At 30.3% G+C, this 16,233-nt stretch overlaps 1 protein-coding gene and 1 long non-coding RNA gene across 2 annotated transcripts; one reads left to right on the top strand and one right to left on the bottom strand.

Moving 5' to 3' along the window:
* Window positions 1–7,866: 7,866 nt before the first annotated feature.
* LOC109814817 (uncharacterized) lies at window positions 7,867–10,350 on the top strand. Its single transcript, XR_002241102.3, has 2 exons — window positions 7,867–8,123; window positions 10,069–10,350. It is a non-coding gene; the product is annotated as an uncharacterized LOC109814817 (long non-coding RNA).
* Window positions 10,351–15,046: 4,696 nt separating this feature from the next.
* On the bottom strand, window positions 15,047–15,544 carry LOC145957408 (uncharacterized). Its single transcript, XM_083073658.1, has one exon. It carries the CDS (start codon window positions 15,542–15,544, stop codon window positions 15,047–15,049), a length of 498 nt encoding a protein of 165 aa, XP_082929784.1.
* Between the last annotated feature and the right edge of the window lie 689 nt (window positions 15,545–16,233).

Genomic DNA, 16,233 nt, shown 5'->3' with positions numbered 1-16,233 from the left:
AATTTTCAGGACATATATAATATATTTTGAAATAGATAATGAACATTATTATGAATGTAAGCATGAGAGGCGGAACCATATTAAATAAATTTTGTGAACCTTTTTATCTCTTTTATGACGTTGTTTTTATGTGTTTCTCATCACGTAAAAGAAAATAAGATTTTTTGTTCTCAATAGTGGTATCAGAGTTCATGGTTCTAAACCCGGGTGACTTGTCACTTGAGTATTGAAGATTTACATACAATGATTTCAATACCCAAGAAATGGAAACAAAAAATACTGCATAGTAAAAGTATGATTGAAGATGATTGTGACAAACATCCATCGTAACAAGAAGGTCAATAATTTGAAAATTTTAATTGAGGGAGGAATTGTTGGAAAAATAATTCAAAATTTCAAATTCAAATATGTGAGATATTATTTAAATTTTAAAAGATATTGATTCTTTTAGGATATTGTTTAGAATTAAAATATATTGTATTTATTTTAGAGATTTATTTTCTCTTTTAAGATTATGATGTAAGACCAATAAATAGAGACTCTTGAGATGAAAAGAATCACCCAACACGTAGAGGGGATTACCACCTTAAATGTGAGAGAATGTCATATGAAGGAAGGTTTTCAAGTTTTACCAGAAAACTTGTGAATGAAGATCTTCATGTTTCACTCATAAAACTTGTAAGGAAGGGGTTTCTAGTTTCACCCATAAAACTTGTAAGGAAGTGATTTTCAAGTTTTACCTACAAAATATGAAGGAAGGATTTTCAGGATTTTATATATATATATATATATATATATATATATATATATATATATATATATAGTGTGTGTAATACATTTTAAAATAGACAATGAACATTCATGTGGACACGTAAGCATGAGAATCGAAACACGTTAAATAAATTGTGTGATCCTTTTTATTTTTTTATGACGTTGTTTTAATATGTTTCTCATCATGAAGATTTTTTTGTTCAACACTTGATATTTTATTCTTGATTACTATATAAATTATTTATCTTATATTTTAATATAATTTTTTTTATTTAAATTATCAAAAGTAAAGACTTTATTTATAGTTAAAAAAATAATATAAGTACACAAAATATTAAAAGAGTTTGTATATAAATTGTGTCGATAGTTATATATATATATATATAAGTATATATATATATATATATATAAGTATACAAGATATTTCTCATTTATAATATTTCATTTTTTTGGTATCTTTTAGTTCTAATATAATTAATAATTTTAAGAGTAAGTATTTTATTAAATTGGGTTTCAGGTGTGCATAATAAAATTAACTTTTATGTCTCAAATGAGTCTTGACTCATTGGTAGAAGAATGCAATTGTAACACTTAATTATATATTATTAAATATAATACTATATATATATATCTTTATAATTTCTTAATACAAGTAGAAAATCAATAATATTTTACATAAAGATAAATAATATTTTTATGAATTTATATACATATTTCATATTTATATTACATACCATTCTAAAAATATTTATAACAACATACTATTTTATATACTATTTATTTCTCACACTTCTATTATAATATTTACATATTCGGTTGGTATAGGTTTACTATTAGGTTAATGGTTGACTAGAGGTAGAAAGAAAGTAACTATTGTAACACCCCGAAATTTCTACTATTGCAATATCAATTATTATCTATTTTTATATATTTATGAAGATTATTTTGTATAGTTATTTTAGTTAATTAAAAGGGTTTTTATAGAGGTTTGTAATAATTTAAAATTATTTATGAAATTTTTTATAAAATTCTATTTTTTTACGCCGGAACGGGCTGTTCCAAAAGTGGAACGGGCCGTTCCACATGAAGAAAATATACTTTTTTTTAAGTGGCAGAACGGGCCGTTCTAAAAGCGGTACGGGCCGTTCCAAATATGTAAAAAGGCCTATCTGGGTTTTTTTCGGAACAGGCCGTTCCCAAAGTGAAACGGGTCGTTCCAGAGTAAGAAAAATACCTAAAAAGTTAAGTTGGAAACGTGCCGTTCTCTTTATGGTCAATCTGTGTAAAAGTGAACTCCAGAATGGGTCGTTCTAATTTTAGAACGGGCCGTTCTGCTTTTTGGAAATGGGCCGTTCCGATTTTAGAACGGGCCGTTCTAGTTGAAAATTTTACGTATATTTGAAGGATCTGGAACGGGCCGTTCCGAATTTAGTACGGGCCGTTCCGAGTGCGCTAGGATGCCTATAAATAGGGTCACCAGTGATGTAACATGCTAACAAGGTGTACCTTATGGTCACCAGTGATGCTAACAAGGTGTACCCTAGGGTCACCAGTGATGTAACATGCTAACAAGGTGTACCTTAGGGTCACCAGTGATGTAACCAGGTGTACCTTAGGGTCACCAGTGATGTAACCAGGTGTACCTTAGGGTCACCAGTGATGATATGTGAAACTTCCTTATGGCGCCACATGCATGCCTTTATGAGTCGAGTCCATGACATCATAGCATGATAAATAAGTGTATATGTGTTGTTGATTATGTATGTGTTTTATTTACATGTGACTTATATTTGTTGTGTGTGTGTGCTATCTAACTTTTATTTTTTCACCTGAAACTGAGTGAGATGTTTCGCACTCCCTTGTTGTTCTTGTATATGTTTAAATTATGTTGCAGGCGATCATCATCATGAAGATGTTGGTAATGAGGCTTAAGGCTTCAGTTGGGCATGCTCTGATAGGATGTGACATCGGGCATAACTAGGCTTATTTTTGGGATGTTATTATTTTTAAAAGCTTTAATTTCCTCTTATTTTGTAATTTTGAACGTTCTTGAGAAAAGACCAAAATGTACATCTTTGTCATACTATTTTATTACATGATTTAAAAGTTATAAATTAATTCCTAACTAGGAGGCACTGCCACCTTTGCTGGAATTAATCTATATTTTCCTTTATATGATTTCTTGAGTTTTGATACTTACGTGTTGACCTTTTTATGATTTATGAGTTATGAATGTGAATCTTCTACCTTATGATAATTGAGACAATTATTTTATCCATGAAAGAGGTTGTCAACTATGAAAGATTTTATTTACTCAAAAAGGAAAAGAAAAAAATTATTGTTTACATTTATTGTGTATTAATGTTGGCGTAGAGGGTGTCACAACTATTATAATGTCATCAATAACCGTAGGAATTTATTGAGTCGGAGATAATGTAAAAGTTGATAATGTCACACCGTGTAAGGTAACTGAATTAGCAACCGCGTCCACACTCCAATTCATTGTAGAAAATACTGTTGATATAACTGAAGGAAAAGGACCCGGTATTGTTGACAAATCCATCTATTTTATATTATAATTAATTCAATTTTTTTAAACAAAGAAAAATAAGGAGTGAGAACGGAGAACAATTATTCAATAAATATAAATAATTTAATAGAATGTACAAAATTATTTATAACTAACATTAAATATATATATATATATATATATATATATATATTTAGATTTTCGTGTTATAATAAAATTTGAATTATTTTAGTAGTGACTAGTGAGGATAAATGAACATTATCATAATATTAACCAACAAAAGGATATTTCACCTTAAGTTCTTAATCATTTAAATCTCCAAGGTCAAACCTCCAACTATAAAATTAATCCCTTTAAAAAAAACTACAAAATTAATTCAACTTTATTCCTTGTGGCCATAGAATAATATTTATCTTTATAATGCATGAAAAAATAACAAGATGGCTTAGGATATTTTAACAAAACTATATTATAGTTAATATTAATATAAAAATAATTAAACTAATTAAGTTTAAGTATTTTTAATTATTTAAAATTTACTATAATATAGTTTACAAAAATGGAATTAAAGAATATTCATTTAGTGAATGATAGTGAATAGTGATAAACATCATAAAATAATTAAATAACATAAACTAAGAACATCTCATTAATTAATTATTATGAGTAAAAATATATATTAAATAAAGTAAGTAAATGAAATTAGGGACACCTCATTAAATAAATACATATAGATATAACATAAATAAAAAAACAAAATAATATATAAAATTTTAAAAGGATAAAGATCTCTTCTCCTTTACCTTAGAACGTAAAATTATCAAGAGTTAACTGCGTAAATTTTGTTTTTTTTCACTATCTTCTTCTTATTTCTCTCTTCGCACTCTTTCTCTATTTGTTTTTTTTTTTTTTTACCTACTTGCTCGATGGTCCCCCCTCCCCTCATCCTATTTATAGGCTATTTTTTTATTATCTAAACTTATCTCTTTTAAGAGATAAAATCTTGTTTAATGAGGGGATAAGCCCCGTACAACAATAAGATATTCTTATTGTAGAATTTTTTTTGTATATTAATTTTCTTTTTCTTTTACCCATTCATAATATATTTTGATGTATAAAAAAATTAATATAATTATTTATATTAAACATTTGAAATTTTAACAATTTTAAATATATATATATAGCATAATTATTAAAATATTATTCTGGAAGAAAAAAATTATACTAAAATTGAATAATAAATATTTCTATTTTAATCTGCTGGAAATATAAAAATCATAAGATATAAAAAATAAAACATCTATATTTATTTATTTATTTTAAATATGAATAACTAAAAATTTAAAAATATTATTTTAAGAATAAGATAGTGATAAGAAAATTTATAATATTGTATCAAAAGTTTAAGAATATTCACTACAAGAAACACTAAAATAGTTATGGAAAATAAGCGTTGGCTAATAGCTGACGCAAATACTGTCAGAAAAGTCAACGCTATTTTAAGATGTAGTGTTGACTTTTTCGATACTAAATTTAAATTGAGTTTAGTATTGAAAAAACCGACGCTGTTCTTTAAATATAGCGTCAACTTTTTTGACACTAACTTAATTTAATTAAATTAGTGTCGGAAAAGCCGACACTATATCTAAAGAAATAGCGTCGACATTTCACTTTATTTTAAGTTTAGCGTCAGAAATGCCGACGCTATTTCTTTAGATATAGCGTCGACTTTTTCGATACTAATTTAAATTAAGTTAGTTTCAGAAAAGCTAACGTTATATTTAAAGAATAACATTGACTTTTTTGACATTGAACTCAATTTAAATTTAGTGTAAAAAAAGTCGACGCTACATCTTAAAATAGCATCGACTTTTCCGATAGTATACGTGCTTTGAGAGAGATAAAAATAATTTTTTCAATCTTATATACGCATAATGTGTTGTAGTACACTTGGTTATCAAGTTCACTTAAGACGTCAAGGTTCCAAGATCGAGTCTCAAGAATGTTATTAAAAATACGAACAAATAAATAATAAGTTGGAAAAAGAAGAAAGAAAAAAAATAAAATAAATTGTGTCGATGTAGTGTCCACTTAACCAACAATAAAAAATTAAAATAAGTAAAATTGATACCGATGGCTTAGCCAACACAAAAAAAATTGTGTCAACTTATTTAGCGTGCATCATCTAAAAATCGATAATATTATGTCGTTTTTATTATTTAGAGTCGACTTTTGGCCAACTCTAAAGTGAAACATTTTTTTAGTGATTACAACAATACTTTGTATATATTTTGTAAATCACTTGATCTTTTTATCTATAAGTTGAGAATATACTTTGGCTAAAATGTAGAAACATGTCTATTGATTTTTTTAACATAACTTTATAATTGGTTATATCAAACATTTTTTAATGTTTTCATTTTCAGAAAATAAAAGATGAGAAGTCAAAACAAACATATTTTCAAAATGATAGAAATATGAAAATAAAAATTGTTTTCAAAAAAATAAAAACTGAAAATGAAAATAGAAAACATTTTCTGAAATCAAAGAGACCCTAAAATACATATATGAAATGAATAATCTCTTTAATTTATTTTTCAATAATTTGACTTTATTGTAAAAATCAAAATATGGATGGCATTCGGTGAAAAGGGGTTTGACAAGATTTTAGAGAGAGTACTAAAACAGTTAAACGAAAGGAAGGTGTTGTTGTTGTGCACGAGAATATGAATGATGTGTAGATGGGTTTTAGAAAACATTCCTCCAACTTATAGGGAAGATCTTCACTAACTTTAATAGTTTTGTAAAGGAGATAGAATTTCCAAATGACGAGTGTTATAAAGATGATGATGTTTTCGACAGGGATGACTGTCAAGTTGTGTCCATGTCCTACCATTTGTGTTACTGAGGAGGAATTTGAGAAATGGTGTAATCTTGTGAGGATTTCGTTAGTTGTTAATGTGCTAGACAAGCATGTTAAATACAAAATGATTGACGGGGTGTTGCTTACTTCGTGATGCATACGAGTGATAAGTAAATTTGTAGTTGTGAATAATGTCTAATTCCATTTCAATTTTAACAAAGAATACTTGATTTGATTGGATATGAGTGCGAATAAAAATAGTACCTGATTTATTAAATTGGGTAGGAATGACAAAACTTAGGATTATAAAGAAAAACCTATTAGACTTGATATATCAGTCTATTTATCTATATATTATAATAATAATAATAATAATAATAATAATAATAATAATAATTAATATATATTATTAACACTACAAGAATATTCCGATTCAAATCATAAAAACCGACGTAATATTGTCGATTATTCGTCAGTTTTTGGCTGACGCTAAATAAGTCAACACATTTTTTTTGTCGGCTAAGCCGTCACTAATAAATTTAATTATTTTAATTTTTTATTGTCGGTTAAGCCGACACTATGTTGACACAAAATTTATTTTATTTTTTTCTTTATCTTCTTTTTCCAGTTTATCATTTATTTGTTTGTATTTTTAACATTCCTAGGACTCGATCCGTGAACCTTGAGGTTTTAAGTGAACTTGATAACCAAGTGTACTAAAACACATTATGCGTATATAATATTGAAAAAATTATCTTTATCTCTCTCAAAACACGTATACTGTCGGAAAATCCGACGCTATTTTAAGATGTAGCGTCGACTTTTTTGACACTAAATTTAAATTAAGTTTAGTGTCGGAAAAGCTGACGCTATTCTTTAAATATAGTGTCGACTTTTCCGACACTAATTTAATTTAAATTTAAATTAAATTAGTGTCAGAAAAACCGACGCTATATTTAAAGAATAGCGTCGACATTTCTGACGCTAAATTTAAAATAAATTTAAATTAAATATTTTAAGTTTAGCGTCAGAATAACGTCAGCTTTTCCGACACTAATTTAATTTAAATTTAAATTAAGTTTAGTGTCGAAAAAGCCAATGCTACATCTTAAAATAGTGTCGGCTTTTTCGACACTATTTGCATCAACTATTAACCTACGCTTATTTTTCGCCGCTTATTCACCGTTTTCTTGTAGTGTAATAATATAAATAAACAAATAATTCTATTAATAGTAAACTAATTGTATTGAATAATTGCACATCTTTTTAAATTACTAAATTTTACTATAATCAAATCAATGATCTGAATGAGTATTATTATAGTTATTTTATTTTTTTTAAAATAAGAATTGGTTCTTGAAAATATGTCAAATAATTAAAATAATTAAAAAAAATTTGATGTGTGAAAATAAAAATCAGTTTAACTAAACTGTTACCTTATGTACCAAAGAAGCTCTTACGTCCGTGTGTTTAACTCATAGGTTAAGTGTCAAATTTATATACTTTGTCACTTTTGGTGAAGGCTGATCATGATATCATTGTTTAATTTGTTGTTTGGTTTAAATTAAACTTTTTCGTGTTCTTTTTCGTTATAGGGTACACTAGCTGGAGGTGATACTTCTTTGTCTAATGTAACTTCTATGGATAAATTTCCTAGTTTTTCATTTCAGTTATAGTCTACTCCATATATCATTTAAGAAAGAAGTACATTAATGGCTCAACAGATAGCATCTTCCGTTCCCTTCTCTCTCAATTCTATGTTTCAATTCATTTTAATTTTAATTCTCTTAACTTCTCAAATAGATATTATATAAGGTACATCGTGTTATTCATCTTCCTTACAAGAAGGAAAGATACGAGAGTTCAAAGGTGAAATCTTCAAAAAAAAAAAAATGGCTTCTCACGTCTACCAACATTTTTTCTTTACAATTTTATGCATTGCTTTGATCATGTCTTCAGGTAATAAATAGGGGTTAATTTCGTCTCTTAAGTTCTTTTGTAACGAAAATAAATTAAGGCCTTATAAAAAACGAAAATAAATGAAAATAATATTTTGTATCCTATTAGTCGTGTTTCTTCTAAATCTCATTTTGATTTTTTTGGTGATTACGACACATATATTACTGAGATGTATAAACAATTTTTATGGTGAATTTTTATAGATATTCTAAGTCATATATATATATATATATATATATATATATATATATATATATATATATATATATATATATATATATATATATATATATATATATATATATATATATATATATATATATATTGAGTGTTTTGAACTCTTCACTTGATATTCTCCAAGGAATAGAGTATCATTATGACAGCTTTTCAAATATTTAATACTAGATTATACTTTAAAAAATAGTTAATATGTCAACATGTATCTTCATCTTTTAAAGATTTAGTTAGTTTTCCAAAACTTATAAACATTACCATATTCATCTCTAGATTATTGACGAGGTGAAGCAATTTGATTAAGTTATAATTAATGGGATAAGTTTGATGTTTTAAGTTAGTAAAAAAAATATTTAAAATTTTATCAATATAAAAAATAATCAGTCACTTTTCAAAAGGACCATATTGATGACACAAATTGAAGAGTTAAATGATAAAATGATTTTTTCTAATAACATACAAGACAAAAATATGGTTTATCTTAACTAGTCTAATTTATCAATTTGTTTTAAAATTAAAATGATTGGTATATTTATCTCACTAGTCTATGGTGCTTCTTTTTTCACATTTTACTTGAAGTAATGCCCGTTAGAATGTGATTTTTTTTTAATTTAATCTTACAAAATTCACTTTAAAATAAGTAACTGATAAGGTAAGGATTTTCTTTCATTTATATAATTTTGTTTATCATATTTTTAGTTAATATGAGATTTTAAATTTTTTTTAATATATTTCTTCACGTCAAATACTATTAAGCTTTTTATCTAAATAAATGGTAATTTTTTTTTTTATGATCTATGATAAACTAGACTTCAAAATTATTTTTTTTTCTATACAAACTATTGGATCTTTTTAAAGTAGATTTATATAGGTCTGATACTTCGAATGTAAGTTTGAACCTAACTTAATCATGTATAAAATTAGGTTATAAAAGTAAAGATTGTCTTATTTATATGTTTTATATTTGTCATATTTCTAGTTGATAGGCAACTTTAATTTTTTTTTTCTAATATAATTTGACTTATAACTTACTATTATTATTATTATTATTATTATTATTATTATTATTATTATTATTTTATCATTTTTAATTAACCTCAGTACTTAAACATGTCGTGTAATAATATTACACTGTTAATTTAAATAAAATTCTACCTTTTGTGTTACATTGTTTACTTTAATTATTACACTTTTTATACTATTTAATTTCAATTTTTAATAAAATATTTGATCTTTAGCATAACTTATATTATAACCAAAAAATGTAAATAATTTAAAATTAACTAAAAAGTTAAAGCTGCGTCACTTTATATCATTTATATTTATTATCTAATTCAAAATATAATTTTATTAGATACCTCTAATATATAGTAGGCTAATTTTACGATTTTTAACTTTTAGTTAAAAGGTTATAATATTTTTAACCTTTAGTTATTACCTTGTCAGCTATTTATGTCAAACACAGTATATGTAAGAAAAAAAAATTGTTTTAAAGGGTAAAATGAGAGACAATTTTTAAAAGAATAACTCAATAATATATAGCCTTTAAAAATTAATTTGATGATAAAAATCTTCTCATAAGATAACCAAGTTGAAAGTTTACTCATCTTATACATGTTTTCTGGAGAACAATAATAGTTTATGTATTTGTCATATGTTAGATAATTAATTCATAATTATTAATTTCAATTAATTGGTTAACCTATCTCAGGACCAGCAACATGCCTGAATGAGGAGGATCCGAGGATGAAGGCTTGTATAGGGCCATGTAATGTGGAAACTTGTAACGAAGAATGCATTAGCAATGGCTACCAGACTGGCCTATGTTTGGGATTAGTTGTGTGTTGTTGTGAGAATAATTGACGACTCTATCTTGTACCCTTTCGCAAGTCCTGTATGAAAAAATAATGCATTTCTTTTAAAGTAATAATAAAAAGATTATAATCTACATCGGTTTTAGATGAACCGATATAGATTTATCTCCCTTTCTACATTCCTAATCTCATTGTTCCCACGTAGGATTTCCTGTTCAAGTGGATGTGTGACACCCTCTACCCCAAATACATAATATACAATAAATATAAAGTACATTCTTGAGTAAATAAAACTTTCTTAAAAATAAGGTTTCAAAATACATAGATAGAGAGTTCACATTCATATTTCACAAATCGTAGTCTAATGTGGAAATGATGACAAAATAAAACATCAATCTTTCCAAATAACAGTAATGAAACTCCAATGCCAAACCTAACTAAGTCCCGATGTCACATATCCTATCAGAGCATGCCCAACTGAAGCTTACGCCTCATCACCAACATCCTCATGTTGATGTTCACCTGCAACACAATTTAAACACAGACAAATAACAACAAAGGAGTGAGAAACATCTCACTCAGGTTCAAGTGCAGAAATAAAGGTTAGATAGCACACACACACACAACAAACATAAGTCACTGGTATGCAGCTTAAGCAATACCTAGCATAAGTCATTTCATCACATTGCCTATTACATCACTGGTATGCGGCCTAAGCAACACACCTGTCATAAGTCATTTCATCACATAGCTTGTTACATCACTAGTATGCGGCCTAAGCGGCATACTTGGAATAAGTCATATATGAATATGATGCATGTCTCACATTCACAATTACATTGACTCAACACTTCACATTTCATTTCACATTTCACATCTCATCATATCTCATGTCACATTATGTCACAATGTCATATTACAGATCATATGTTCACCTTTCACATTCTCACATCATATTCCCATAGTCTCATAAAGAAACTTCTCATCATCATATACATCAAAATGATACATAAATCATACCAAGAACTTATCTAAAACATGAAGCTATCATCAACATTACATATAATGCCTCAAATCATCCATAGATCATATTCTTAATTTTACCTCATAGGGTTTTCCAAAAGAACCCACAGAGCACTCTAATTCATATCAAAACTTATCTGATTTTGAAATCAAATACATATTCATACATCACATCCAATAAGGAACACAATGAAAGAATCAGAAAGCAAAACAGAAAACATTCCTATTTTGCCTGTTTCTCATAGGGTTTCCCGTAGGAACCCATAGAGCACTCTAATTCATATCAAAGCATGATCATTCTCAAAATCAATCACATATCTACACATCACATCCAACAAGAAGCCCAACAGAACAATCAGAAGGCAAAATAGAAAACGTTCATATTTTTCCTGTTCCTAGAAACATGCATCAGGCAAGGGATTGGGGGCCAATCCTACTACCCAACAATTATTCCCGCACCCTGAGCGAGATTTCTCACTCCCCCTTACCTGGATAAGCAGAAGACAAAGCTAGAGCGGAATCTGGTTGATCTCCTTCTTTTGGTTCACCTTGGTTGTGACACCCTTCTACCCCATAATAGATAAGTAACAACAATAAGAATAATTCAATAAATATAACATCAAGAAGGGACCACATATTTTAATAAAAACTCATAGGTTCACAAGTCTTGAAATAAATAGAAATAATAATAATAATAATAATAAAGTTTTACTCTTAAAATAAAATTATCAAGGTCTCTAAAGAAAAATGAAAGGGATCCAGAATTTACAAATATAAGGTGAATATAAAACTCCTAAAATAAGTCTCCTCAAATGACAAATAACAATTCATAACTAAAGCATCCTAAATTCATGCCCCAATGTCACATCCTATCAGAGCAGAACCCTTTCCCTTTAGAACTCAACACTATGAGTGCATTCATCTTCACCTAAAAGAAAACCACATAAAAACAGGACGGTGAGAGATAGATAACATCATATATGAACATAGAGCTACCCAATTCCCACCCCACACCGTGCACCAAAATATCATCATTAACTATAAACAACAAATACATCTCATATAATTACCAAACATCATTTTTTTTAATCATACAAGCTTTCATACACATGCTCACTATATGCTCATACACATCTCCTCTCCTAAGAGTCTCAACTTGGCACTCCGCACAATGGGCGTACCTCGTCAATTCCCTTAGTTGTTGCCAATGTGGGCATACCGTTCTCACACCCTCCCAGGGCCGGTATGTTGCACGGTTAAACACCCAGCGGCCCGTGCAAAGGCAATCCACCCACCGTTAAACCCTCTGTGGCCAGTGAGCTGCGCAGTTAAACACCCAACGGCCCACGCATGGAATGCCTCCCGTCATGGTCCCCCCTGTCTCAACCCCTCTCTGGGCCCAGGGTCCAATGCAATATAGCCACGTCTGGCTTCTCAAGCACCACATGCAACTCATAAGTCTCATGCAACTCATGCATCCCACGTAACTCATAATTAATGCATCTCCATTATATAACATCATCACATGTCAATAACAATCCATGCAATATCATCCTCACATGCTAGGTACCTATCATTAAGTTATCAACATCATAGACCACAAATTTCACATAATTCTTCACACACATCACAATATCTATGACATTCAGTTAATAATTTAACCATAACTCGAGATATATATATCCTTTATAAGTGACCCCAACTCCATTAGAATCCTAACATCAATATCTACAACTTTCATGAAGAACACAAATCCTAATAAAGTCGTTTAGGTTACCATTCAGGGCTCACAAAAATTGATGTTGTGGTTCGCACACAGATTGGAAGGCTCAAATTTCAACTCACATAACTTGATCAAATATTAATATTTTTACACGATTCTTGTCTCTAAATGGTAGCCCCAGATGTCTAGTTTCTAACAAAACAAACGGCACTCGATTTGGATAACTACACAGAAAGATATCGCAAAATTACAAACGTATGTCGGGGTCCCGACGCCCGACGCCCAAAACTGGCGCTGAGCGCCCAAATCTCTGCCCAGACTCCCCTCTGTGAAATTAAACATGCGTTTTACGAGTTCCAACCAGGTTTTTACCAATTTTCACTACTTCTACACCCCGTTGGTTCAGTTTAACTCCATTTATATTCTTCATACGTTCCAAATCAATCCATACACATCTCAAGCCTCAAAAATTGGTTTCCATTGGTTTTACAAAAAAGAAATCTAAACTCTTCTTAACACATAAAATTCAAGTCATCAAATTTAAGGATAAAGAATTAACAAGAAAGCCCCAATGGAATTCAAAGACAATTCAAGAAATAAGTTCTTCCAAATGAATTAAGAATTTAGAACATCGATTGCACAGATAATCGTTCAGAATTTTAAATAGAGTTCCTAGAGGGACTTAGGGATTGCCCTCACTACCCGAACACCCCTATATTCACATATGAAGAAACCCATCTCCCCCGTACCTGGATGAGCAGAAGATGAATGGTCTTGGTGTGATCTAAGATCGTTCCTGAGTACTCTTCCTTAGAGCTCTTTGTTTTTCCTCTTTTTTTTTCCTAACCCTTCAGAACGCAAATGAGGCAGATAGGGTTAACACCACCTGACTCCTTTCTTAAAATTAATCCATTGGACTGGGTCAACCCAACCCATTTTCCTTCTCTTCTAACCCACTTCTAATTTTCCTCAAAATAATTAAATAAAATAAATACATGTATATTATAAAATATTTTTTCTCTATAATAATAATATATTTCTGACCCTAAATATAATAATATAATTTCAATAACAAAATATCATATAAAATCAACCTTCTCTTAAAACATATAAATATTTATTTAAAAATGCTAATAAAAATACTTATTTAATACGTACAAAATAATTGTCCAAAATAATAATTATTTAAAACGTACAAAATAATATTCCTCTATAATTATTAAAATAATTATGACCAAATACCATATAATAATAATAATAATAATAATAATAACCTTTTTGAAAATTGGGGTGTTACATTGGTCTCTAGAAAGTGTGTCTAGAAACAGTGCATGGGTGCTCTATTTATAGATTTTCGGAGAGGCCAGAACGTCCCATTTCAAATCCAGAACGGCACATTCTGGATCCTTGCGGCATATGTAAACTTGGCATCTGGAATGGCCCGTTCTAAAATCAGAACGGCCTGTTCTGGGTCTGCGTGTTAGCACACAACGACCATATTTGGAACGGCCCGTTCTAAAACCAGAACGGCCCGTTCTCAATTAGAATTTGTGGGCCATTTAAGTAGCTTGGAACAGCCCGTTCCAGTTTGGGAACGGCCCGTTCAGGGCTACTAAATCACGCTTGTTTTAGTAGTTTGGAACGACCCGTTCCATATTTGGAATGGCCCGTTCTGGGCTACTAAGTCACACTTAAAATTACTAAATTACCCTCATCAAAAGCATGAAAACTAGGGTGTTACAGGATGGAGGGCATGTGTTTTATAAAATTCAACATTTTGCAAGCCAAAATAACATTCAATCCAAATATGTATAAACATCTTATTCAAGGAAAGATAAATTAAATAGTACTTCTAATTCAATCCAAGTGATGAGTTTGTCTGACCAAAACCTAAAGGAACAGAAATAGAACTTTTCACCCTGACATAAAAAACTAACCTTCCCCAATCCCCCACGATTCTAAAATTCAGTCAACAGAGGATGCAAAATCAACTGATTAATGAAATCATCACAAATGAAGGTGCGGCTGGTGACCCCAATTTGTACCAAACTAAATAAACAACGAAAAAGGCATTTTAACAACCAACATTCACCAAATACTTCCATTCCAAGTTTTCAATTCACACAAACCTATAAGACACTAATAAAGTTTGCAATCAATAGCTTGAACTCCCTCACGTCGGAATCCCTATTCTGCTTCTTGCACGCCTCAAGCGCCTCCTCCACTCTCCTCAGTAACGCTCTAAGAGGCTCGTTAGACTCCGAAGTCGCCATCACGAGGTCGTGGAAGGCCTCTTGGCGGAGCGGGTCTCGCTTGAGGATTTCCTCGAACAGGTTTCGTGCCTGAGCGTGTTCGTCGTTGTAGATGTGCATGTTCGCCTTCAGCAACGACCACTCATACTCCTCCAGGTCAACTTCAATCAAACGGTCCAGAACCGCCATCGCTTCCTCGATCTTGCGAGCTTTGATTTTGCACTCCATGAGCGCGTGTAGCGTGTCAGTGTATTCGGGATTGGCAGTGAGGTGCTCTTCAAGAGCTCTCTCTGCTTCCTGGGCGACCTCCTCCGCGGACTTGGCCTGCAGGGACAGCGAGAGAGAGGCAACGAAGACGGGCGCGTGGAAGCGCATGAAGAAGAAGGCGGTGGCAGCGACGACGATGCAGGAGGTTTCGACGAGGGGGGGAGAAGAATGAGGTTAGGGTTTGGATAAGAGGAGATGAGGGTTTAGGGTTTGGTGGAGTGCGAAACGCGTGGTCTTTTTTTGAGGCTCTGATTGAAGGTAACCTAAACGACGAAGGTGGCGGAATGGAACGGAACATCGTTAAGAAGGGTTTGGGCTTTGCATTTGGTGAAACGAGAGCAAAAAGAATCATATACCCAAAGCGAAAACGAAACACTTCTTCACGGAGAGAGGACTCTTGCGTAGGTCAGCTTCTCAATATTACATCGGTTACTAGGTGAACCGATGTAAATTTATTTATAATTATTTACAAAATTGCCACCGCGTATTCAATACTACATCGATTTTACTAAAAATGATGTAGAACACTCAATATTTACATCGGTTCCAATCATAACCGATGTAAATATGCTTTATATTATATACTTATTTACAAAAATGCTACCGCATTTAATTTCTACATCAGTTTTACCTGAACCGATGTAGAATTGACGACATTAAATAGTAACTTTCTAGTAGTGGTTATTTAGATTCCACTTCACTTGCACATCTACCACAACACTGATCCATAGTAAGGTGCCTAGAGAAATGCATCTCATTTGTGAGCAAAGCATTCCTCACAAATTTCCAAAGGAAAG

Source organism: Cajanus cajan, chromosome 4 (genome assembly GCF_000230855.2).
Source record: "Cajanus cajan strain Asha chromosome 4, NIPB_CcT2T_4, whole genome shotgun sequence".
NCBI lineage: Eukaryota > Viridiplantae > Streptophyta > Magnoliopsida > Fabales > Fabaceae > Cajanus > Cajanus cajan.
Note: the sequence above shows the minus strand (reverse complement) of the source record. Positions and strands in the feature narration are given on the sequence as shown.